The 27585-nt window shown below is 41.0% G+C and overlaps 1 protein-coding gene and 1 long non-coding RNA gene across 5 annotated transcripts in view; one reads left to right on the top strand and one right to left on the bottom strand.

The window, feature by feature from the left end:
- The window catches only part of NPAS3 (neuronal PAS domain protein 3), a 611440-nt gene extending 606070 nt beyond the window's left edge, over nt 1–5370 (bottom strand). For 2 of the 4 annotated variants that reach the window (XM_032187821.1, XM_032187822.1), the window contains exon 1: nt 5015–5370. In XM_032187821.1, the coding sequence (XP_032043712.1) occupies nt 5015–5169 (155 nt within the window). In that variant the 5' untranslated portion in view covers nt 5170–5370. Of the gene's footprint in view, nt 1–1166; nt 1443–5014 lie in introns of those variants that run through there. The other 2 variants (XM_032187823.1, XM_032187824.1) reach the window with 1 other exon arrangement.
- Nucleotides 5371–5479: 109 nt separating this feature from the next.
- LOC116489433 overlaps nt 5480–27585 on the top strand; it is a 49535-nt gene continuing 27429 nt past the window's right edge. Inside the window, exons 1-2 of the long non-coding RNA XR_004253296.1 lie at nt 5480–5828; nt 8728–8824. This is a non-coding gene — a long non-coding RNA (uncharacterized LOC116489433). The remainder of the gene's footprint in view (nt 5829–8727; nt 8825–27585) is intronic.

Below are 27585 nucleotides of genomic sequence, written 5' to 3'. Positions count from 1 at the left end.
TAAAATTAACCCAGTCCCCAACACTTTATTTTTGGTTAAATATTTTTCAGGCTTACTCGTGCTGTGAAGTACAAACTGAGCAACACACGATCCAGCTACTTTTAAAAGCTGTCTAAATGTTAATTTTCATTTTTACGACAAGCCAGGAACCTTCCTCACCCCTTACCCATCAGTTCCCTTCTAGTGACGAAGGGGAAAAAGAAAGAGGGGATAAAAAAAATAAGAAATAGAAAGCCCACCCGACCCCCTCCGGCTGCTCTCGTTGTGGGCACGCATCTCCTGGCGGTGCAGCACCGGAGCTGCGAGGACTTTTGTAAGAACCACAAAGTAACATCACATGAACTTGTACTCCCGTTTCCTACCAGGCACTTCTAGAAAGATTCACTTTACTACAACAAATCCGCTACGGGCAATTCGTGTCAGCGGCGCCGCAGATTAATAGCGCGCGGTCTTCCCCCCAACAAAAGTGCCCGGGGGCGGCCGGGGGGGGACGGCCGGAGCTCATGGAGGGGTGGGGGGCAGCGCACCCCGCTCCCGGCCCCCGCCCCCCCGCCGGGCCCCGCACACCGCCCCCCGCCCGCCCGCGCACCGGCTCCGGCTCTGCCCGCCCCGGGGGGCGCCGGCACCCGCCTGGCGGCGGCGGCGGCGGGCAAAGGGAGGGCCCGGGGGGGGCAGCCGGCGGCGAGCCCCCCCCTCCCCGTGCTCCGGCCTAGCCGCACTTGAACCGCACCGGCGGGGCCGCCCGGAGAGCCGGGCCTGGCGAGGCGCCCCGCCGCCCCCCCCCCGCCGCCGCCGAGAGGGGGGAGCTCCGGGGGGGGGCCTCACGGCTCCGCACACACACAGACACAGACACACACACACACGCACGCACGCCCGCTCGCCGTGCGACTGCCGGAGCGGGGCTGCTCGCGCGGCTCGCCCTGTGTCCGTGTGTCTGTCTGTGTGCGTGTGCGTCCGTGTGTCGGTGCGTTTGCGCGGCGGCCGGCGGTACGCACCGGGGGGAACTCCCGGTGCCCGGCGGGGCGAGCGGCGGGGGCCGGCGGCAGGTCCCCCCACCCCGGCATGGCAGCCAGCCCGGCCCCGGCCCCAGCGGCGGCGGCACGGCGCGGCCCGGCGCTGCTGCGGCTGCTGCTGCTGCTGCAGGTTCAATAAAGAGAAAGTGTTACCGTTCTCGCCTGGAAGGATCCTGCTGAAAGCTTGGCTTGGTGGGCGCCATCTTCCTGCTTTTTTTTTTTTTTTTTTTTTTCTCCTCTCCCTTACTTTTCCCCCTCCTGATGTTGGTGTGTGTTGTGTGTCTAGCAGCAGCAGCGGCGGCAGCGATGGCCCCGGTTAGCCAGACAGGCTAAGGAAAAGTACTGAGGCCAAAGCATCGCGGGCTCCCGCTCCTCCGCGCGGTCCTGGTGCAGGTTGCTCGCTCGCTCGCTCGCTAGCGCTGCTGCAGCCGCTGCCGCCGTCCATAAGCCGAGGAGCGGAGGGAGCCGGGGCCCCGCCGGCCCCAGAGACATGCCCAGCGCAGGCAGCGGCGGCCGGCGGCGGCGGCGGCGGGGAGAGCGAGCCGCGACGCAGCCCCGGCGGGCAGCCCGGCCGCTGGCATCGCCCGGCAGGTGCGGCACACACACACACACACACGCACACACACACACACACACGCACACCCAGACACTCGCACACCCGCACGCCGCCGTTCGCACCCCCGCGGCCGCGGCCGGGCTCCGCGGGGCGCCGGGGCACGGGGCGAGCGGGGCGGGGGCTGGGAAGGGAAGGAGGGGAGTCAGGGCTCTCCGGGCTTGACCGCCGGGAAAGTATTTCTGGGCATTTTCCAGCTTGCTTCCCCGGCTCCGCTCCCACTCTGCGTGCAGCGGACGCAGGCTCCGCTGCCGGCGCAACAACGCCACTCAGTTGCAGTTTCGCACACTTTTCCTCCGCCGGAGTCTGGGCTCCGGCGGGGAAGCGGGGCCGAGGCGGGCGGGAGGGCGGGGGAGGGGGGGTGCTCCCCGCGCAGCTCCGCGGGCGCGGAGACCCCGCGGGCTCACCCCGACCACGGCCGGGGCATCCCCGAGGGCTCCCGCGGGCCCGGGCGGTGGCAGTGCCTACCCCGACGTGAGAGGGGGCGGCGGGGTGCCCCCGGGCCGGGCGGCAGCGGCCCCGGGCAGCCCCCTGCTAGTCCCTGAGTCCCCTCCGCGGCCAAGGTCGCCCATGGCGGGATCGGGGGCGCAGAGCCGCTCGGCCGGGGAAGGGGGCAGGACTTGCTGCCGTTTCACCGGACGTTATGAAACTGAGCCCGAAAGAAAGGAGCGGGGGAAAGAAACCGCTATCTCTTAATTGTCTCCTCCAGGACGTCGGGAAAAGCCGGGCGCGAGGAGCTTTAAAGGAGAAAGCGCTCCTTCGCGGAAAGCTTCCATCTCCAAGGTAACTTCGCGGCTCGTTCTGCCGCCGCCTTGGAAGGGACAGCCTGCCGGGCCTCATCCTGCTCCCGGGGAAACCCACTCGGGGGACGGGTCAGCCCGGCCCGTCGGGAGCATTTCTCCGCGACAAACCTTTCTGCCACAGTGCCTGGGGGGGGTGGGAGAGAATAAAGGGGAGGGGGGGCCTGAGGAGGAGGAGGGGACGGGAACGCGCCTGCAAGCGGGGCAAAAGTTGCCGGAGCACCTGGAAGTTGGGTGCGCGCCGGCGGCCGGGGGGGTCTCCTCCCGCAGGAGGCGGCCGGCCCTCCCTAACCCTGCTCCTGGCGCTGCGCGGAGCCCCCCGGGAGGGAAGGAGGGAGGGGGCACAGGGGGAAGCCCCCCGCCACCACCCGCCCCGCGGCCGCGCAGCCTCCGCCGCGCAGGTGCGCAGCCGCCGGGGGAAGCGGCGCGGGCGCAGCCGCGGCCGCGGCTCGCCTCGGGGGTGCGGGTAGAGAGCTGGCGAGAGGGGCGACCTGTAAAGTGCCACATGCCGTTTCTGTCCGGCAAGGGTCTCCTCGCCTCCAAAAAGAAGAAAAAAAAAAAAAAAAAGTTAACAGGTGTCACCTCGCTTTTTTGCAGCCGCTCAAGAAAGTGGCGGCGGCTGCTGTATTTTAAGCATTTACAAAAAGCTCGAATTTAGAAATCGTTCAATGGAAAGAGCGCTATGCTGCCGATAAGATACAGTTAATACTTGGAAGAAGTGCAAAAATGTTTCCTCTTGTTAGGTTAGTTTGCAAGACGTCCAGGCTGCTCTCGTCTCTTACTAGTCCGAGCGCTTGGGTATCTGCTAAGCAATATTTGGATTAGAGGTGTTGGGAGTTTGGGGAGAAGTGGTGCTTTCCTAACTTCTGTCTGATTACAGGCTGACATAATCAAACTATTAAACGCAAGGTACTGAAAATTCGCATGCTGCCTTGTCTATATACTTGTGTTTAACTTAAAGTCTCCAGAGGTCTCTTTCATTTGTCTAAAAGCCAATCTGACATTTCTGACCCTTGACTTCCCCACTTCACAGACTAAACTATTGTGATTGCTGCCTGTACTTCCTCGTTAAAGTGTCCGTCAGTTTCCATTGTAATTTAAATATTTTATAAGTGACAAAAATCATACCGAAACCGTGAAAAGAAATCAACTTTAATCCATTCTTTATATCTCTCACAGTCAAGTTGGTTTAGATATGAAAGATTGGGGTGTTTGCTTGAGCAAAACGAGACTCGTGCTTAGTTTCGAATGGTCCTCAGCTGAGAAAGTGCTGGGGCATCATCGGGGATTATTTCAGGAGTATCAGCTTCCTATTGTTTTTTCCTTCATTAAAACTACAAAAGTTACCAACAAATGTTTTCTATCATGGGAATCATATGGAAAATAGAGCTGGTGTTTTCCAAAACTATAGGAGGCAACTCAAAGTTGCTGAACAGCAAAATTATCTGAATCTGGCCCCTCAACCAATTGTTTGAAATATTACGTTAAAACTTTCTATGGTTTTGCTTTTACATTAGAGAGATGTTTAGTTTAGATACTTGTGATTATATCGTATTTTCCTCAGGACTTAATTTAATGCTATGTGGGAAAGCGAGATAGTTGGGACAGTGACATTTTTATTGCATTTAAAGAAATGTAACTGTTTTGTTCCGATTTCAGCCTACAACATTTATTTATCTGTTGTCTGACAGCTTTTTTTTTTTTTTTTAAGGATTCGGCTTCAGTGCTAAGCTTATCATAGAGAAACCTACCAGAGCCAAACTTCAAGTTTTGCCTCGCAGAAGCACAAAGAAATGTCAGGTCATTAATTAAGCTTCGTGTTAGTATCAGCAAGTATCGATGGATTGTTAGGGGGAATGGGGAAGGTCTTTAAACTTCATTATGACTTACTGCCAACTTTCTGCGCTTTGGTTCCTAAAGGCGCTCTCTGTGAATTTCCTGCATTTGCATTAGAATGCATTTAGGATGAAAAAATAACAGTGCTGAGTATACTTAGGATTTCGTGCTATATTTCCCTGTAGTAACAGGTGACATGATAATATTGTTAAACTACAATGTGGAATTGCAAGTGTGCAACCCCAAGTGAAAATTGTTCTCTTTCTTGGTTGAAAGCAAATTATCTATCAGCATACCTTGATCAATTATCCCCCTGGCTGCCACACACTGGGATTTGCACAAGGCATTGACATTGAGAAATTCCTCTTTAGAAAGGATGAGCGGACGGGATCCCAAACTTTGCAGCAGCCAAGCTAAGCTGCCGGGGTCTCACTTTTTTTTTTTTTTTTTTTTCCGCTATTGTTGCTTTCCAGCTCATCCAAGACAAAACTAGGAGATTGTGTTTACTTCTCAGTGCATTTTAAAAGATGCTGTATTTAAAAAAAAAAGGGGGGGGGGAGAAGAAAATAAAAAACCCTCCTCTCCGACAAAGCTCCCCCCCCCCCCCCAGCAATCACAGAGCAAGGAGAGATTTTAAAAATATATATAAAGGGGGGGGGGGGGGGGGAAAAAAAGAAACACAAAAGCACAAAGAAAAAGCAAGTGAGGGAGCCTCGGGAAGAGCCGCACACCCCTCTCCCCTCGGTGCTCACCGTTGTTGGTAGGAGGTGATGCCCTGGACGTTTTGCGGGTTGCCGTTGGCCGCGGCGCCGGCTCGCCCCATACCCGGCGCCGCCGGCACCCCCCCGGCCGCCCCGCCGGCCGCCGCCGTCACCTGCACGCTGAAATCCGGGAAGATCCTGATCATCCCCGCGGCTCAGCACCCGGAGACTGTCGGCGAAGAGGTGCAGCAGCGGCGACTCTCCCTCCGGCGGCTGCAGCAGCAGAGCCAGGCACGCTGCAATCCCATTAGTGAGTGGCGGCCACTGTGAGTGAGGAAGGGCGCTTTGATGTGAGCTGCCGGGCTGAGATCGAGAGGAGTTTGGGGGGGCTTGGGGTGAGGGGGGGGGGAATTTCACCGAATTGCAGGCACGCAACGCGCGAGGGTTTGGGGGGGGGGGGGGAGGGGGAATATCGGAGCTACAAAAAAAAAAAAAAAAAAAAAAAAAAAAAAAAAAGGTATGTCTAATACCACTGAAGCTGTAGATATAAGAGAAAAATCCAAGCTGAGGAGGGACGGGGAGGAGAGAGGGGGGCGCAATTACTTTAGCGGTGCAGTGAAAATGATGAGCAGCAAATGTTGCCTTTTTTCCCTCCTCCTTCCCGTCCCTCCACCCCCCACCCTCCACCCAAAATGCGAGTCTTAGAGGATTTCTCTGTCTCAATGAAGTAATAATAAAGGCGACTGACCACAGTCTGGGCTAGCGCCAACTGCGCGGGGGGGAGGGGGAGGAATATCCCTGCTCCCAGAGTCCTGAGGAGAGGAGGAAGAGCGGAGGATTGTTGCAGCACAAGTTCTTGCTCTTGGTAACTTGCTTTTGCTCCCCCCCCCCCCCCTTCCCAGCCCCCCCTTCCTTTCTTTCTTTCTTTTCTTTCTATGAAGGGACGGTTTTCACCAGCGAGGAAACGCGCCGCTTTTGTGCAATGGCAGAGTTTGTGCCCTATTATAGGGAGCTGACTCTCCTCCCCTCCTAGTGTGCAGCAATGTTATTGCTAGTCAAACTTGTAAGGTGTGCGCTGTGCGTGCCCGCGCCGAGCCCTGCTGCCGCTCCGACACAGCAATTACACCGCTGGGGGCTGCGCAAAACCCCGCGGCAGATCCGCCCCTGACCCCGCCCCCCCCCCCCCACCCCCTCTCACGCCCCGTGCTCACAGCGCCGAGCCCGCCGGCTCGTCCCCAGCCGGCCCCGCTCCTTTGTACCGCCGGGGGCTGCCCGCAGCCCCCCCGCATCGCGCCCGGCCGCGTTTGTGTCCGTCCCCCCAGCGTTGTCCCCCCCTTTTCTCCTCTCCCCCTCCTCCGAGCACTCGCCTCCCCCCCCCCCCCCACTTCAAGGCACCACCCGCGGCCGCGCTCCGTGCCCCGTCCCGCCGCCAGGGGCGAGGACCCCTTCCCGGGGGAAGGGGGGCAGCGGGGGGGGGGAGGGAGAACACGGGGACCCCCTCCCGTGGGAGGGTCCCACCGAACCTCCCGGCGCTCCCGAGGGCCGGACCCGGAGCTAAAAGCTTGGCCGGGGTGGGAGCGGGGGAAGAAGCGGACTCCCCGCCAGCGGGGCGAGGGGCCCGGGGGAGCCGGCAGCCGGTGCACCTTGCACGGGCAGCAGCCGCGCCGCCGCCTGACTTTCGGGGAAGCCGCGGCTCCCGCAGGAGCCGCTTGGGACAAGAGGCAGAGCCTGCGTAGTGCCCGGGAGGCTGCAGCAGCATCTCCGGCTGCCCCACCGCCCCAAAGGCGTTACAACCTTTGCTTCGGTAAATCGAACCTGTCACCTGGTCGTCACCCCGTTTCCCGTGCAAGCGTGTGCCACTTGCAATCACAGCTTGGCTCCTAATCTGACGAGATCCCCATATCTTGACTTTTCTTTCCGTTCCTATTCCAAACCAAATTAAGACACACCAACTTTATGTTAAAACAGAGACTGCATTCAAATCCTTTGTATTAAATAGCATCTGTGTTTGCATTCTGTTTTAATACAAAATGCTTTGGATTGCAGCTAATACCAGGAGATATGAAACTGGTTAGTCCCCACATGTTGCACATAAAAAGAATTCATAATGAGCATCTGTGGGATGTGGAATGGATCCCATGAGTTAGCTGAAGACCTCATAACGTAAGAGCTGAGAAGCCTAAGTGAATTATGACTCTCTTTCCTTGCAAGTAGGATTAATTTTCTATCCCACTTATATTCATTATCTATCCTGTTTATACTATAGGGACATCAATTGTTTGAGTGTTAAATATGAAGACTTTACAGAAACGTGTAGGTTAGGTAGCTTGAAGAGAAGGGGGGATGTTGCTTGCTAGGAAAAAACGTTATGCAAATTCCATATTTAAAGAACAATATTAGATAAAGCTGCCTTTTTTTTTTTTTTTTTTTTTTAATAACCTCCAATTCTGTGCTTTTCTCTTACAACATATTTAAACTGTAAGGTTTACAAAGTACCTTCCATCTGCCTGTGGCCCTCCCAGTGATGTCAATAGAAATTTTGCATGCAGATGACGGCCCATGTATGGCCTTTAGAGAGCAGGTCAATAAATGGCTGGAGGAATAATTAAAGACTTCTGAGCTGCTCCTTTCCTTTTTCTTACAATATAGTACAAGACTGGCATGAATATAGGCTGGGCTACCACTCTAATTGGCTATGGAATAACACTGAAAGGAATTTAAATGTGGGCAGTAGCCATTTTCCAAATGATCAGTCCATTACAGTAGTTTTGTCTGTCAATGTATGGCCAGGCAGTACAGTGGATGTAATCATGGCGAAGTCCCCATCCATCGACTGTCACTCTCTTCTCTACAGTGGCAACTCTGCATTTTCATGTAGCAAAGGGACAGCCTGGACAGAGAGCCTGATTTTAGCCAAACTCGATTCAGCTTTGCCCCAGAAGTCATAAGTTTTCATCCATGTGAGCAAAATCAGACTCTCTTGCTATTTAAGATATCTTATGACTATTGATTAGTATCTTAAGTGTTAACGTAACTGAAAAGACAGTCTTTGTAACAAGTAGCCCCATTGAGTCAGTGGAACTACTGACAAATAGTTTTGTATGCTGTAAGACAAGCAGGATTCAAAAGGTAGGTTAGTAAATGGCTGTAGAATGCATAAGCTCCTTCTTTCTTATAGCCCTGAAAAGATACCAAATAAAACATATTTCATATCTGAAGAAAAGTCCATTTTGATTGCTCATATCTCCCTCCCCCAAATTAATCATGATAGCAAAACACAGCTTATTCTCTGTGCCATATTAAATTGCTTTGGCCCAATTCGTTACACATATCACCAGTGCTACAACATAGCACAATGCTATGTTGTAAAATGAATTCACTGCAGTGTACTAGTGTGAACGAGATGAGAATCAAGCCCTATATTTTTTAATGAATTTATTTCTCATCTTGCTCAGATTATTGACATGTACTGGTGTCTGAAAGACATACTTTTTGTTTAAATACCATACACTCTTGTAAGATATTCTGCAAGTTACTTTAGTATTGATTGAGCGAAGAAAGGTTCTGATACAGTACTGCTATTTCATACAACATGCTCCAGATTTTCCTCTCTTAGGTGAAAGCATAGTAAAGATAAAAATTAAAAACACATGACTGTAATATAACAACATTTAATATTTATGCTTTACATATACCTATCTATCACAATTATGTATTATATCTTTATTCACATTGTCACTGTACTACTGTTCTTTTTTTCACAGGTGAAAAAATCTCTCTTCTCTGGAAATTCATTTCCATTTACTTAAATGGTTTGACTTTGAATTTTCATTATCTGCTGTTGGAAGGAGCCTGTGACAGGTATGAGAGAGAATGCTACAAAGCTTCATTGTATCATCTAATTTTTGCTTCACTTTAGTCAGATATCATTTAGGTAGAGAGTAAAATACTATACGTAGAACAGGATAAGATAGAACAAAACAGAACAGAAATAAAATAAAATGAAAATAGGATATATAATGAATTACAGTAGAAAAATGCCTTTATCTTGAAGTGACTTTTTTTTTCAGCTATACCGATTCCTCAGTAGTGAGAAAATTGAACTAATTTTATATAAAAGGAATATGTCATAACAGGATATGGCATTTATCTTCCTGAGATAGGGGTGACCTCATCATTCACAAGTGGCGTAGCTATGAATGAGTAATCAGCCTCCCCACCCATTAAGTGTAGATAAAGTCCACATCTTCTGTCTAAGTATTAAATATTCGATTTATTATTTTACAACGTGCCATCTCTACAAGTGTCCACTGACTGTTGCTTCAGTTGCTGCTACCAATACGTATTGTTAGTGGGAAGCAAAAGAAGCTCCTCAAAAGGACTTTGCATAATAGTGAATCAAAGATGAGAAGTGAAAATAACAGAGGAGAAGAAAACAAAGGAGGATGGACCCACAGGGGGAAAATAAATATATATATAAAATGTATACACACACACACGTATGTATGTAGGCAGAGCATGGATGAGGAAACTATAACTGAACTATACGTTTTTGGCCTCTAAAATTCCAATAGTTTTATAACATACATGTAGTGAAAATATTTTTCATATTAATACCTCACATATATCAGCTACCTCATATCTCAAGTTATATTGCTTAAGTTGTTCCCAAAGAAATTTATATATGTATAATGCAAGAGAAATATATAGTTAGGAAAGAATTTCTTTTTACTATTTATCAGCAGCGCACATTAGAAAAGAGATGCAGTTAAAAAAGTAGTTTCTTCCTAGAACAGTATAACACAATTTTCTCCTTCAAATGATGTCACATGCTGCATTTTGTTTTCATTCCTTTGTAAAAGCAATGAGTGCAATTTGAAGAAAATATTTGGAGTTTAATTTTAAATCAAAAAGAACTGGCTGTGCATCCATTTATAAGAAAAAACTCTAAATAGAACATGAAGGCAGGAAAAAGACAATCTAAACTTAAATAGGAAGTGCTCAAATATTTTCCATCTTTAGAATTCCTTGACATGTACTCAGGGTTGGAAAAGCAGACGAGGGAAATGTCTTTTCTGAAAGGTTGCACTGTGAGTGAAGGGCAAGATTAAGGTAGCCCCCTCCCCCCTATATTCAAAAGAAAAGCAAGTGGAGAGTAAGATAGAAGGAAAGTGCCTGGGGAAAGTAGCATCACTATCGAAATCATAAAAGATGTATAAGGACATCAGTGGAAGAACTAGAAAAACTATTAGAAGAATGCCCTACAGGGCTATCCCAATGGCTCAGCGATTAGCACACTGCACTGCCACTGGGAAAATACAGCTAAGGTTTGAGGCTAATCTTAGGATCTCACTCATCGGTACTGGCAGCTGAGAGCCTTATGAGGATGGTGAGTCCACAGTGGAGAAGGACTGATACACGGTCTAAGACTTTGTGTACACACCTATGTACCTACCCAGGCTCTGCTTTAACCACAAGAACTGTTTAATGAAGAAGTATATTCCCCCCACCTCATCATCAACTATCCTAATTCCCACTCTATGTGAAACCAAAAAAGTACTTTTGGCTTACCACGTAATCATAGAACGGTTTGGGCTGGAAGAGACCTTAAAGATTATCCTGTTCCTACCCCCCTGCCATGGGCAGGGACTTCTCCCACCAGACCAGGTTGCTCAAAGCCCCATCCAGCCTGGACTTGAACACCTCCAGGGATGAGGCATCCACTGCTTCTCTGAGCAACCTGCTCCAATGCCTCACCACCCTCATAGGAAATAGTTTCCTCCTAACATCTAATCCAAACCTACACCCTTCTAGTTTAAAGCCGTTCCACCACTCCACTCCCTGACAAAGTGTCTCTCCCACCTTTAATGTACTGGAAGGTCACTGTATGGTCTCCCTGGAGCCTTTTCTTCTCCAGGCTGAACAACCCCAATTCCCTCAACTTGTCTTCATAGAGGTGCTCTAGCCCTCATAGAGGGCTCTCATGGAGACCACAGCTAAATTGTGCTGCTTCCACCTTCACAAAAACCCGATTTATTCCACACAGTCTGATAGGAAGCTTAATTCAAGGAAGTTAAAAAATAAATCATGGAGATAATTCCTTTTTTTTTTTTTTTCCCTTAATCTACATGGCTTCTGAAAAACACCAGCATCTTATCCTATGCCCTAACCACATTCAGAGTTTCGATCCAGTAATTCCCTTTAGTCCTGCTTGTCCATAAAATAAATGAAATTTATAAAGGACGCAGGAATAGTCAACTCAAATTCCCTTTTATCTTTCTTTCCAGTCCATGTCAGTGTTCCAAAACCAAGATAATTTTCAGAAGCAGCTATTGGTGTTTCCTGGAAACATAGTAAGAAGATGCAGCTTAACGTTTTTGACTCCTGGACAACCTTCTCTAGATGTCCTGCTTCTAATTCGGATGGAGCAGAAGTCAAACATTCTATTTCTCTTAATTCCTTCTTGATGAACAAATCTCGGTCAATTACACATACAGAGAAAAAGAAAAAAAAAGCTTTCTCTCAGAGCACTTTCAGACAAGCCTGATATAGAACAGGGTAGCCTCTTCTCCTTTAGCTACTAACAGCACTTTGCTGATTCATTCAGCAGTGAACACGAAACAAGAATTCACAAGACCATGCATACCCATTTCCTTCCTTACTTTCCAGGCTGGAAGTCCCAGCCAGCACTAAAATTAACACCGTAATAAGTGTGGTTCCTTTAGCAGCAGAGCACTATCCAGCACAGTTTAAAGCTGTGCTATATCCTTAAAGCCAAGCTTCTCCAAAGTTTTCTGTTTCATAGTAACCTTTTTTCATTCACCTAATACAACAGTGTTTCTGCATAGCATGGTCCCAGGTGGGCAGCCACACAAATCTGGGACTCTCCAAGCAGTTTCTGAAACATTAAGTATATATGAGAGTCAGAAATAAATACTTTGATCAGTGATCTTAGTGTTTGTTCATTATTTCAAAAAGAATCAACATTTATAAGAAAATATGTGTCAGAGGCCTGATTGCAGACTAGCCTCTGAAAATATACCCTTGTCTCGGTATAGGAATCTCTAAGAGGGTACCATTCTTATTTGTAGTTATTATTTGCAGTTTCAGTTCCAACTGTTAAGCTGTTTGATTGTCCAAATTCCTTCCTACCTTCCTTTCTTAATCAAGAAATTCAAGTATTGAGCATATTCTTAGGAGACCTTCAAAGTTTAAACATCTCAAATCTCATTCTTTCCATTTCAGACTTCTCTTGGGTTAAAAGCAAGCCTTTCCGTAGCAGTTATGCATGGTCTATTAGAAACCTTAGAGACGGAGCTTTATTCCTTTCAAAGTTACACCTTCACCCACAGTATTTGCACTTCAGTCATTACTATACATACAATTGCAACCACTGAGAAGAACAGAACAAAGCACTTAACCAAGTACCCCTGCTTTTCACTCTTCAGACTTGGGGTTTTCATTTCAACAAAAAAGGACAGTGATCAGAGATAATTTTAGCCTATTTTGACAGGTAGGGTAGCTCAGAGACTGGTCATAAATTCTGCCAAATTCAAAATATGATGAACTTTAGGCATCAGTTTCTTTTGTGTTTTGCTTGGTATTATTTTTAATTTGGTAATAAGTCTTTTCACAACTTAAAAGTATACTTTTACTTATCAGAAAGTGGTTTGGACAATAATTTCCGTTAGAATAAAATTGATGTCTTTATTGTATTCACCAGAATTATCCCCCTAAAAGCTACTTAACATTTTTCCCTTGCATTTTTCACTTTGCACTGTTAGATATTTTTCTCTGTTAACAACATAGGGGATGAAGAACTTCTGGACTCTGAAGGAAGTTGCCTACTCATCAGTATATTCTTTTTTAAAATGTTATGGAATTTAACCATTATTCTCTGACTACTCTTTTAAAGCAATATATCTTTAGCTATAGTGCATATAACATTGGTAGATATGAATATACTTAAGAAAATCGTAACTTCTTAGTTAAAAATCCACTGAATAATCTTTATTGTACGTTTCTTGTTTTTGTCATAATACTGTTACTCATTTGTCTTTATTCGACATCCAGTAATGTCTGTATTTGCTTTACCTTAAAAGTTGACTCATTTACTAGCAAGATGGCATTGGTAAGTGAAAGTTAGCACTTGCTAAGGGTGTCACCTTTCTTGTCTCTATAGCAGTGGACCTTATTCAGAAGAAAAAGCAAGAGAACCCCTTCAGCCAAATTATTATTTCTTCTGACATGGGTCTTTTATTCCAGGGAAAACCTCCTACAGGTTTTCAAGTTTATTTCATTTGATTTTGCCTTTTCAGTTTGGAACAAGAAGTATCAAAGTTCATACAAGTAGAAGTTATAAAAATAGCAACAATATCTGCACAATGAAAGAGTTTTAGCTGCAACTTTTCAATTTCTGCAACGATTTTCTGTAAAAATGGTTTTGTTTCAAAGCATGTAGTATCATGGGAAGTTTCATCATTACTAATAACAGTAAAAATACTTCATTTAACTGGACTAAAAAATCAATATTTCTTCCTAAAATAATTAAACCATATGCAAGTAAGAACTATCATAAAGGTACAAATAATTCAGAAACCCAGGGGGTGGGGGTAGCCAGACCAGATAGCAGTATTTCTTCAAGTTCTAAAATTCAGTAATTCTCAGTAATTGAATTAATGAATAACAGTTTATTTTGCCTTCAAAAATGTTGTTAACAGTTAAATGTTAGCAATGTTAAATGTTGTTTACATTGTTAACAATGTAAATAGTTAAACTGTTAACAACAGTAAAGTGTTGTTAACCAGTATTTTCTGGTATCAATTCAATAACTTATTTTCTATATCTGGTCTTTCACTGTATGTCAAAGTACAACTCCATTTATCTACAATAAACTGTAATCAATTACTGTTTCTGAAGCTGAACTTTTGATTCTAGTGAGTTTTACTCAACTGTTTTGAGCTTATGGAGAAATACAAGGGGTGGAGATCTGCATAATAAGGAAGACTATATGCAAAAGAATCTTGAATTAATAAAGTGACTAAAGCTGAATGTATCAAACACCTGAAGTAGAAAAAAACAAAGTTAATATTTTTCTTGAATTCGTTGTATATCCTACACTTTTCATGGTATACATTAATATACATTAATACATGCACTTCAAAGTTTGTCTATCTGAAGATAGAAAGAGGAAACATTCAGCTTGAACAGAAGTAAAATTCTTAGCTTTCAGAATTCTCATGTTATGGGTTCCTACTATTTCTTCTAGCATTACTTTTTTTTTTTTTTTTTTTTTTTTTTTTTTTTTTTTTGCTTTTTAAGTGTGAGGGAGTCCAGGGGTCGGAATAATCTAAAATTATTTAACTTTTTAATGTCTAAGATCTTCAAACCTATTAGAATCACAGAATTGTCTAGGTTGGAAGAGACCTCAAGATCATCGAGTTTAACCTCTGACCTAACACTAACAAGTCCTCCACTAAACCATATCACTAAGCTCTACTTCTAAACATACAGAAAATGTGTTATTGTAAATAACACATTATGTTTGACATGGCAAATTGTTTTCCTTTCACTTATAAGTCCTAGTATCTGTAATAAATTGTGTGCATAGTTTCATATGGTGCTAGTCGAATACACATGGCTGGAATTAAATTCTAGAGTTTAAAATAGCTGCTGCCTGTCTTCACTGTTAGAATGGTCTTTGAAAACAGAAAGTATATCCCTTACTACTACTTTCTGGGAAATAAAACATTTTGAATAATAGTACTAATAAAGCACACCAGGCAAAAACATCTAAATGAAGTGTACCTTTACCAAACAACATTTCTTCGGATATTAACTGCATTTTGGTATTATTTTATCACACACATTATTCCGTGATCTTTAAATAAATAAAAGAGTTTTGGAAACAGGTGCTAATGTTTTGCATTGAGGTTCAGTTATGATGCTACAGGAAGACAAAGATTATTGCTAACCTTTCAAAAAACGTCCAGAGTTGAATACTCACCATCAAAATTGTAGACAAATTAGAATTCAACTCCTGCTTCTCCTGGTAGAATTCATGTAGAATTGTGTGAGGATCAGTATTTTTGGGAGTCAAACCACTAGAGTTCACAACTGAAAAGAAAGTAACATAAATTAACCCAATACAGAGGTCATTGTTTGAGATAGAATACACTGCCACAGAACAAACAACAACAACAACAAAGCAAAGAAAATAAATGAAAACAAAAACAAACAAACAAACAAACATGCACACAAGTGTGAAGGTTTCCAGAGGCTTTATGCTAGGAGAAGAGAAGCTGTAGAAAAGAGTCAATGCCTTTTTCTTTCACCAAGCGCTAAAGTTAATGCAAGTGTGCATCTATATTTCTTTGTTCGGAATTACTGTAAATGTTCTCTTGTGAAGAAATTACTCAGTCTGAAGATAATTATAGTTACACAGTCATTCCGGTGAATTAGTGCAGGCAAATGGAGAAGGCTCACCTCATCACTAACAGACACAAGGAGTATGTAGTGACTACCATAAACACTGGCTGATCTGAAGCATCCTAGCCTGAATAGCAGCAACAGTATCTGTTCAGATAGCTTCAAGCATGGCATACACATCTGCTAATTATTTCTACAGGGTGACAGTATGATGGTGATTAAAAATATATATTAATATATATGGTATATTAAACCTATAAATATATCTTCTCTGATTTATTTGGTCTGAGCTCATCTATAAATTGTCTGGCTTCTGAAGGAAAATGGCAAAATTGTCTTGCATGTAGAGGGATAGATTTCAAGTTAAATCAGTGGCTACAAAAATCTAAATGAATGACAGACTGAAGAGCTCAAACAAAGAACACTGCAATACACAAACAGAGGGCACGTTATATTTTGAACAGATATCAAACCTGAGATCTGGATGGAAGAAAAAGTGTTCAGATTATACTTTTCTTCTGAGAAACAAAGAATAAGAAGAGCATTATAGCACAGAGTACTGGCTAGATGTGCAACACACTCTATTCAACCATGAATTTGAGTAATAACGGACTTGTAGTCCATTTCAAGACAGCAAGCAAAAATAATTGACTTCCCCAATTATCTTCATTGTAAGTTAAATTTCTTGGAAAAATTTGTTAGTTTTCTCAAGGTGAAGAAAAAAATAAAAATCAAGAAAGTACACAAGAACAAAACATCACAGAAAAGCAACAAAAGAATCATATCAGACTTTTCATGGAGAAAAAGGTCTGCTAATCCATTTGTTTTTTAAAACATCATTAGTAGTTTTCATGCTGTCCTCCAAAACATGTATAAACATACACACGTTTTTAAAGGGTACTAGGAAAAAAACAAAACAAAAAACACCAACTGCAAGTATGTTGAGGTTTGTTTTTGTCTTTATGAAGTATTTGAGTATTTGAGTCTTGACACTATAATAGGGGGAAAATCAATGGTCTAATGGTGTTAAAAGTGAGTACTGAAATAAGTTGAGATTTATTATTTATTTATTTTTAATAGTGTTTCATTTAAATCAATGGGCCAATGTTATAAGATACAGGTGAGGTGTCACTGAAGTTTTGGAGATTTGTTTTTGATAGCAAGCCAGTGAAGTCAAAGGGAACTGGCCACAGAAAGTTAGCCTCATGATGCTTTTACATTCAATACAGCCTTGATTTGAGAAGAAAGACTTTATTAAGTATTCGTGCATCATCACTTCCATGCAATATGCATGTAAAACACAGTAGTGTTTTATATATCATGTAGAACTCAGTAGTATCACAGATACTATCACAGTGGAGTGACTGTAAACAGATGCTGCCATTAGGTTTTTAAGTTGAGCATACAATACCATCTAACATTACACATCACATAATACTACAGTATGCTTTCAAGAGAGAAATGTGAAGCAAAATAACACTTCTCATACTCATTGAATCTCAAGATTTCACTTGCTTGAGAGGCATCAGAATCATACTGAATGAGTCCAATGTCACATGCAAACAGTAGTATTGGGGACGGGGGACAAACAAACTGCCTACTCCACACAGCCAAACATTCTCTGCCTTTCAAGTTGAAAGAGTAGTCTTCTGCCATGTGAACAAGAATACCTTCATTGTAGTGAAACACAGACATTTGTAAGGCTCACAGCGTTTGACTAAGGGAGACTAAGTTAAGCTACTTATGAGAATTAATCTTCATATTTCTTATTTGAATTTAAACACTTAACTTCTCAAATGTATAAAAAAATCACACAAAAACAGCTGCCACACAACTAGATCCTCCACTTTGTGCAAGTTCAGAGTGAATTCTTTCCTTTACCATTTCATAGATGCTGTAATTCCCCAAACACTTAATAGTATTACTACATTACAGTAGAAAACAATGCCAATGGACAAATACTTCACACAAACATGAATTAGATACATTGAGTATATAAACTGTTCATACTGATTACAGGTTGTATAATTGATGTGCATTTTTGTTTGTTTGTTTGTTTTTTTCTTCCAACATATCTAAAATACTTTCTGTGTTCTGGGACTGTTTCCCATTAATAAGTTTTAAAGCATAACTGCAGCAATTCCTCAATTCCAAGTTTCATTGAATGCATAGTTCTTTACACCCATAACTGTCTTTGCATCTCAAAGAATTCTGTAATCATGGAACCACTGTAGTGAAATTACAGGTAACATCCCATCAGCACCAGGATAAAGAATATAACCCAAGTTAGTTGATGTAAAGGGTAAGAAAAGATAAAGAAAACATGTGAAACCCAGCCAACAAAGGACTTAAAAATCCTAGTCAGATGACGCAGATTAATTTAAATAGTATCAAGCTTATCCTCCAAAACTCTAGGTGGGCAATGATGAAAAAGAAGTAAAACATTTATATGCCCCATCTCCTTTAAGCATAATAGCACAAATCATATATAAAATAAGCATAAATCACACTAGCATATAACACATTCTTCCAGTTAGCTTGAAAATGTTGGTTCTTGGCTAACTACATTAGCACAATGCCCTGTTATAACATTTACACTGATACTCAGTCTTTTAATGCCAACTCTCAGTAAAGGTTGTACAGATTTTCTATTTTTACCCGTATATAGACTTGTGATGCAGCTTAATAGAAACAATTTTAAGGAAATGACTTTTTAAAAAAAAAAAAAAACACTAATTTATCTTGCAAATTCACCTAGTTTCTCATCAATAGAAAACTGGTCATTCAAAACTTTATCAAAATCTTAAAACAACAATATATTGCATAGCTGGAGATATTCTTTAAATAATAATAATTAAAAAAGCTACTTTTGATAGAGCAACATAGAGTTACCAAAAATATTGTAATCAAAATGGATATTGATAGAGCATTGCAGTCATTCCTTACGCAGGTCTCTTAAAAATAGGTTACTGGCTTTGACTGAGACAATTCTGCATATTAATAGCTATGCACAGAGGAAGGACAATTCACAGTCCCGATAGTTTCATTTCTGAAGGGCTAGAAGATTCTTCTATTATTATTGAAGAAAGAATGAGAACTATGTTTTGTCAGTTTAACATTTTTTGGTTTTGTTTTTTAAATTGAAGGTAGGTGCTGGATTAGTCAATTTGACTTGAAATGGTGATGAACCTGAAAGAGCAAGATTTTTAATGTTAGCTGTACCACAATGTTCATTGTAGAAGGGCATTCATATAGTTATGTATGCATGATAGAACCCCTGTAAAGTAATAACTTTTAATGAACTAACCCTGTTAAAATAATACACTTCTGGGCACCAAACCAAATATGTATAGGAATACAGTGCAAACCTTCTGAATGATAAAGCAGGAAACTAAAAAGAAAATAAAGAAAACTACATTAAAAAAAAAAAAAATAGAAAATTGAACTGATAAGCCTGCTTATTATAATAGTTGTATGTTTTCATGAAATCAAAACAAATTTGATAAGAGAATCTTTTTAAGATTACTATATTATGCAAAATGTTTATTAAAAATAGAACATTTGCCCTAACAATGTTGCTTCTAATTTCATCTCCTATGTTGATTTCAAAAGAATGATACCAGAAACACATTTGTTCTTTTTAGAGTATTTTTTTCATTGTAGGTATGTTCTGCTTTATTGGTGCAGCACTGCACGCTTCGATAGAAATCCAGTCTCCCAAAGCAAACTTTATTCTACTTAAAAATATGACATTGTGCAGAGCTTAGATCCAGATCAAAGAGTTTTAAATACCCAACTCTTTTTGAAAATAAGAAGCAATACTACCCAAAATCCAAATCTTTAGAGTTACTGGGTTTTCCGAACTCCCATGAGTGCCAAGGTCAAGTTTCAGGAGGCAGCCAGCATATCGATGCCTCAGATGGATGCTGTCATTCTCACATGGCATTCAACTTCTCCCCATTATTCAGGAGCAAAACCTGGTGATAATATTGAGTCTTATAATGATGGAGCTGAGGCACATTTGTTTAGTTTTAAAAAGCTACTTGACTCATCAGGGAGGAAATGAACTTCCAAGGAACATATCAAACATTCATTTTTGCTCCCTAAGCATCAGATTACCAGTGAAGAAGATCCTCAGGAATTCCATTAGCCTATTAAGGCTGTCATTAAGTTTAGATCTTCCAGCATCTCCTCTTCTAACATCTGATCATTTTTTTGCCAAAACTCATTCTTGTTTTAAAAGGAAGAAGACTGAGGCTCAAGGAGCTGGGAAGTAACCCACACAGCCTTGAATGTAAGGAAAGTCTATCTTGCTATTTAAAGATTGTTCAAAAGTGACAGGAAATCAATTAAATTTGTAGAATGACTATCAGGGCTTAAGAAATAAAAGCAGAGTCACAAATACTACAGAATAAAACATCATAGTGAATTAGTTTTCAAAATGCTATTTTGAAGGCTAAGTATTTCTCCCTAAAACAACACAGTTTTCAGTGTCATTTTTGTGACTTTTGCATTCATCATTCCACTTTTCGTATATTCTTGTATTTAAAGAATATATACAAAAATAGAATTTATAAAGACTGTGTGCGTATATGTATGTACATACATGTGTGTGGGTGTTTTAACCTAGATATTACTGAAAACATGTTACTGTGAAGGTCTAATATATTACACAAGAGAGTAAGAATTGTCATAAAGATAATAATGTTCCCTACAAATTGAATGACTTTTTCATCTTTTTATGGTTCCATCCAAACTCCAGACTACCGCTGTCTCCTGATGTTAACTGTGATGTTACATTCTGCCTTGGTGGACTTGCTCTGAAGACAACTGAATTAAGAAGCAGGTGGTAGTGCTTTGCATCTATGTTTCTGTAGATGAAATATAGATGATTCAGTGCTTCAGGGCTGATAACTTTAGTCTCTCTTCTTCTACCTTTTCCAGAGCTCTTGTGCCTCATTGCCATTCTCCTAAAGTCAGAGAGAAAGGACAGACTGTTTTAATTATGATCAAAAAATAAATAAATAAATAAAAATCTATCAGGCATATGGAGATAACAGCCCAGAATTTTTACAAGACCTTGGAGAAGTTGGATTGCCAGAATTTGAAGCTCTGGCAGTTGACTTATTTGAGCTTGGGAGAAAGTTTCCTGAGTCTCTAAATCATAATTACCAGGAGAATCTGAAAATAAAATTATGAATATATGACTTGCTAAGAAATGGATGAAAGAGGAAAAATAAAGATAACAATAACTGTGGGTCACTAGGAAAATAAACCAAAATACATTTCTAAGAAGTAATCAAAAACTATTTTGAACTTGATTTCAAAGCCTCTCCTCATGAGACTTCCTTCAAGTCCTACCCTGTTTGGCTGAAATCAGTGAAATTTTTACTATGGCAGAAAGATAGAGTCCTTGACTAAGGACTTATAATATAACATTATAATGGTTATGAAGGATTCATACTGTAGCACAGCATATAATTACTTAAAGGTTTTTTATTTTATCTTTTTTTTTTTTTTTTTTAAATGAGCACATGAGGGAAAATGGTGAAGTGAGAGAGAAAAGGTTTCCTGATAACCTGATGAATAATCAAAACATGTTTAAAACAAATAAACAAAAAAAAAAAAAAAAAGACACAGAAATTACTTCCCTAATGGAAATACTAGTAGTCCAAACAACTCTATGCCTTAAAGAATACGATTACTCTTACTGTGGTGCTGAATGCCTTAGTTTTTGTTTATTTTCACAAGAATAAGAATGTTGTAAAGAGAAGATTTTGAGTACACAATATTTACAAAACATTAAAATAACTCAGAGTCTAGCCACATTTACCTTCACAAGAATAAGCTTTATGAAAGAACATATGAAGGAACCAGAAAACATTAATACTTCAATATCCTTAATTTACAGCTTCATAGCATGGATTTTAACCTTTACATTGTCCATGGGAAGTACTTTAATGATATTTAGAAAATACATTAGAACAAAATGCATTGAGGCAGATATGTTGTACCAAAAAAAGAAGCTCGCAAGGAAAAAAAAAAAAAAAAAAAAAAAAAAGACACCAAAGCAGAGGGTTCTCTTCACATTTAATGGCACATAAAACTTCCATTCATTAATTTTCATCTATAGTAAAGATGGGGGGTGGGGTGGATGTATGAGAGTTCACAGAAGACACCACGTGGAATGAAGAATGTCAATGAAATGGAGCAACGACTTCTGCCCTTTGTGAATGAGACCTCTGCCTGTGGGAGCATACTGGGGCTCTATTTGACTACATGGAGAGCTGTGTCAAACTCCAACATAACAATTCCCACCAGAATCATGGGTGCACAGCTCTCCCAAGGACCAGAGCTTTTATTTTTTTTCCCCCTCTGTAGAGGGGAATAACCTAGCAGCAGTGAATTATGAGCAATCATTGACCATTCAGAGTAATAATCAGTTTATTAAGGGAGCTATTTACAAAGGTAGTGCAATTACAGCTGCCTTCTAAGTGAGTGTACACAGACTGATTCTTTAGTGCCTCAAATTCGTTTCTCTTCCAACCTATATTTCTCTTACAAATGTATACAGACATATAGGATGAACCCTGAACAAACAAGACTCAGGGTTTGTGGCTTTCACCTGAGTTAGTTTCCTCACCACTGTGAAGAAATTCAAGAAGAAAAATAGAGATAAATCACTAAAGAATGACAACAGCTGCAATAATACTGCTTCTTGGATGAAAGTCTAGGAAAGCCAAGGCCAAAAAAACCCACCAAATTCAGAAGCTCATATTCAGAGATAAACTCATATACTTACAAAAACTTGTAGCTTACAAGACTAGCTCCACAATTACTTTTTAGAAACAGGGACTACTAACATTACTTTCCCACACAGCTGAAATGGCATTGTGAAGATATAGAGGCAAATTTCAGGTGGAGCAGATGATTGCATAGAACTTTTAACTTCTTTATAGGACGTGGGTAATCAGAATCAGCTGGATTTACAATGTGATCTTGCTTCCTACACAGAAAGGTGTCCTTCTCTTTGTAAAGCTTGAGATGGATTTCATTTGGTATATGAAACTCTCTGTGTAACTTTATAAATTCATGACTCGTCCCTGTATTTTTGCCCATACAAGGAATCATTTAAGCATTTTCTCACATTTGAGATCAATCTTTAACACAGCAGTGTTAGCTGAAATTAAACAATACTAAACACTACTCAGCCCATAGGTAGTCCTGTTGAATTCAACATCTCCACCCAATTAAAACTTGCTCTGAAATCTTTATTAGCTATCACTATTCTCTATTAAAGACATAGATGGGAGTTCTCACCCTCTCTGCAGATTTTTACCTCCATCATATGTACTATTTCTCATAACCAAACAGGAGTACAGTGTCTTTTGAGGACAAGAGACCAGTGACCAAATTGCTATTGAATCAGTTTAACTATAAGTACAATGAAGCCTAAAGCTGTAGCCATTTGGCAAAGAGCCTTATGATCTGCTTTACTGTGGCATGGATTCCCTGCAGAGATTTGGCTTCATCATGAACACCAGTGGCCATTGCCATCACTATATGATTGAGAAGGGGATGGAGTAACAATATCAGAGTAGCATTGGGAAATTCAGATTTTTCCCCCCTCTTTTTTTCAACTTATTTTTCCACTTCCATGTGTTTTTTATTCTGATTTTGAGGACAGAAATAATCATGCACTTACCCTGTAATAATGTAGTAATCTGTCATATAAATACCCTGCCATTATATGATAATTATGGTTTCATTAAATGATCAACAGCTACCATGTTAGCCAAGAATAATTACACATTTGTGCCCTGTATCTTAAAGTGTTCTCGGCTTTTTTTTTTTTTTTGCTTTTTTTTTTTTTTATTGAAAAGGGAAAAAAAATGTTCCCTTGTGAATAAGACCACAGTTTGGCCCAATGTATGCATTTATTCAGTATGACTTGGAATGCCACAATCTCCTATTTTGACTTTATTCCACGGCATACCAAGGTCTCATTTAAAGGAACTTCACCACAGCTATTATGGCTGCACATTTTCAAAGTTTCCTGAATAAGGGGCCATTCCACATTACTGCTTTTTTTTCCTTTTCACTTCCAGTGCCAGTTCATTACTTTCCAGAAATTTAATAACACACCAGTGTGTGGTTTACAACTTTCTGTCTGTACAACCTGGTTTAACATTTGACACTGACCCAAACAATCTGGTAGCTTGAAAATTTCTGTGATTGTCCTCATCTCTGAATATCTTCTTATGGTTAGTAGTGAGAGACACTCTTTGCTTCTGAAATACTTTAATTCCTTTAAGTTGAAATCAGGGATACCAGACATAAGGAGAATGTATAATATTCACAGAAGAGGCATTAAATTATACTGAATAGACCAGTGTATGTAGATCTGCAAAATTTTACTACGTAGCCATGGTAAAAAAATTAACATTTTAGCTGTACATTTTCCTGCTGGTGACTTTTGAGCACAAATACATGATTATTTGTTACATAAAGCTTTTGACCATTCATTGAAACTGTATGGATGTCAATTGCTCCAATATTCCAGATAAATACATGAGGAGTGAATTTAGAGTGCAATTCAGTTGCCTTGTCACAGCCTTGTAAGCCCCTGAGTTGTCCCAGGGTACTTGAGCCACACACATGGAGCTGGCAGGACTTGAAGGAGACCAGTGCTCTCCTGGAGTGGCAACTAGAGCCCAGGAAGGTATCCTTCGGTGGGAAAACCACCCCAGCCACCTACGTTTGGGCTGTAGAACCCGTGCCTTCTTCTTCCTTGGCAGGCAAGCGGAGCCTAGAAGCTTCAGCTGAAATCAGTGCCATAGGTCTATTTTGCTTACATGAACCAAGATCTTTTTTCAGATATATATACATAAAAATCTGGATGAGGAAGAAGGGAGGAAAGAAGGAAAGAAGGCTCTTTTAAGCCTCTCCCATGATATGCATAGCTTTGGCCCGTTAACTCCTGCATTTCTTTTGCCACCAACTTCTTTTATTTTTCTTCTGTCAAATGCCTTCTTTTTCAGAGACTTTACACTTTTCAGATACACTCTTCCTTTTCAACTTTCAATCAACTTTCTTTTTCTAACTCTTACTGGAGAGTCTCTGTTTTAGTTGTTTTCACCTTTTTTTCCTTTCCTTCTCCTGTGTAATTTAAATTGTCAGTTCCAAAATTTCAGGGAGCCTTCTGTTTCCAACATATTCATAGGGTCTGATTCAGCATGATAACTTGAGCCCATGCATAACTTGACACATTCATTAAAAATATACATAAATGGAAATATTTGAACATGTGCCTCACAGAACATTTTCCAAAGAATTCCACTTCACTTAAAAGTAAAAAGGCAACATTATTACAACACATAATCTGTACCATTTCCTTATGTTTGGAGTAACTCTAGAAGAATCTCTTTTCCTAAATACATATGACGTTTACATTGAGCTAAATGCAAGCAAATTTTCAAATGCAGTACAAACACAATGGTTGAAGACAGTTCTGAAATGTAGACTTTCATCCAATGGAAAATTATTTCTTATGTCTATTTCCTTATATTAAATCTATTATTAATTTTTTTACTAAGAAAAAAAAAAACCCTCACATTCTGTGATACAAATAATTTATTCTAAATTAATAGTATTGTTTATGTTTTAAGAACTCAGCAAAGAATCTGGAAGGGGTTGAGTACTGAAGTGTAGTCATAACTTCCTTTGTCCAGTGGCAGCACCTGTTCATTGACTGCATGCCTGAAGTCACCACAGGAATCTTTTCTTAGAGGGTCACACAAACTGTTGTGTACCATGGCTTATTGATTTGTATTTGCACTATGTCACCATTTCAAGTGAGATGCAATATACTCAGTAGGAATAAGGTATCCTAATGCAATCTCTCAGACCATATGGGTCCAGCAATCTGTTGTGAGTACAAATGCCTGTGAGGTAGGTACTTCTTGGAAATAATGAGCAGAAGGATAAAAAAGGGAAAAGGTGTGCAACACAAGAGAACCGAGAGTACACAGATGTAATCCTTAATCTTTGTAAATCATCATAGATGCCATAGGTTATGACACACAGTGAAGTCCTGGGCATACTGCTGAATAAATTAGAAGGATCAGAAAACCCAGAGAATTTCTAGATCCCGTAGAGATATTTGTCTTCTGGTCTTATATTTCACTCAATCATAAGCCTTATTTACAGACACTTTCTAAAAAGTATTTTCCAAGTGGAATTTATTCCCAATCTTTGTTGTTACTGTGCATATATAAAGAAAAGGAAAAAAAAAAAGCTTTGCAACAAGCAGGAAAATGCAATCAAGGAATTCAAAGCTAGATTTGTAATCCCCCTCCCCAATTACCACTCAAGACAGAAATTCTGACTGTTGAGAAGGGAAAAGCAGCTCTATCATGTTTTATTTATATATTTATTTATTTTTAAAAAGCTTTGCTAAGAAAGGGAATAATTTAATACCAGGAAACATACAAAAGAAAGATGACCACTGATACTATATGCAAGTAGAGCATACTCAGGTAACTTGACCCATATTTTAAAAAATATATGCTTAGTCTGCCAGCACAAAGGCTGTGGTCTTGCAACTGGAGACTTCTCATTGAAGCCCCAGGGCCCTGTGGACCCCTTCTGGCAGCAGGGTCTGCAGATGGGCTCTGGAGTGGGAGGCAAAGTTGCTAACAGAGCAATAACAATGCTACGGATGGCTTAATTGAACTTTCTGGATCCTTATACACTGACTGTTTAAAAATAGCTGAATATAACAGCTGCACAAAGCTGGCGTCTTTTATCTTTATGTATCAGTCTCTTTTTTCCTTTTTTTTTTTTTCTTTCGTTTATGGCTTGCACATTTTAAAAGTGAACAAGTTATTAAGGATTTTATTGATGCAAGGGAAACATCTTCTAGTGATACAAAAGAAATGAGGGTAAAACATAAGAATGAGGTGAACAATCATACAAGCTTTGAACTTGAAAACATTTTGTGTTGTAGCTGAATGCCTTGGCAACAAGCCATATGATTTGTGTACAACCCACATGGGCAGTTCAAAATGCAAATGATAATGATGCAAGGACACTTTCAAACATATTTATTCTGTCACATAATTTGTTATGTAAGTATATATACATGAAAAAAATGCATTTCAACAATATTAAAGTGAAAAATCAAGTCAGGTAATGAAACTGTTCGATAAAGGTAAAAATAAAATTGTTTCTACTTAACATCACCTTTTAAAGCTGTGTCAAACTATTGTTTTGTTTTTACCTTCATTTTTTCATTTTTGCTGTGTTTTTGAGAGGCTCTGTCATCTTCTGAAAGAGTCCTCCTTTTCAAAGTGGGAAATCCTGTTAGTAAAGAATATCTCTAAAGAAAAAGAATTTGAAGTGCACATGAAAGGCACTTGAAGTGTGACTACACAGCAGCCTTATAGATCATGTCAGGTGAAACCAGGCAGTGTTTAACAGTGTAAGGAGCTGAACCCTTGTGGGTGGCCCACCATGGCCCCTGCCAACCCACAAAACTGGGATCTTCTTTGCCACTCTCTGTCTTTCAGGTTAGCTAATCATGTTTTTTGTGTGTGTGTGTGTGTTTTTGTTGTTGTTTGTTTTTAATTAATATGATTATTTTATATATATATATATATATTCTTTTTAGTTTCCTCAAGTAATTATTTATTAGAAACAATGGGTACTGTCATTTTGATTTCCACCCCAGACAACTACCTTGTACTTTCTTTTTTCTTTTTTCTTTTGTCTAAACACATTCAGAGTAAACTCACATTAGAATACTAATGGCATTTTAGATACCCTCCTTTATATATACTACAATTACTTTTTTGGGGAGACACTTATGCTAAAGGGTGATACTTCTGCTGTGTTTATTGCAAGGCAATAGAAAAAATACCAGACCATTAGCAGTCTAAGTATTGGCATCTCACATACAAGACTTTTCTTAGCATACGAAGTTTGAAAAGCAGTCAACAAGATAATGTAGAAACTAATTTTAGTTTATGAAGCACCAATATTCATTTTTCTCCTCTACAGTCTCCTGGTGTACTACTAATACTATTACTGGCACTACTACTGCTACTACTAAACCATTTGGTATTAAAGAGTAAGATTTGCCATTCTGGGACAGAATAAAATACTTTTTCAGTTACACACTCCCAGCCGTCAAT

The sequence above is a fragment of the Aythya fuligula genome, chromosome 5, assembly GCF_009819795.1.
Source record: "Aythya fuligula isolate bAytFul2 chromosome 5, bAytFul2.pri, whole genome shotgun sequence".
In the NCBI taxonomy this organism is placed as follows: domain Eukaryota; kingdom Metazoa; phylum Chordata; class Aves; order Anseriformes; family Anatidae; genus Aythya; species Aythya fuligula.
This window is presented reverse-complemented; position numbering and strand designations above follow the sequence as displayed.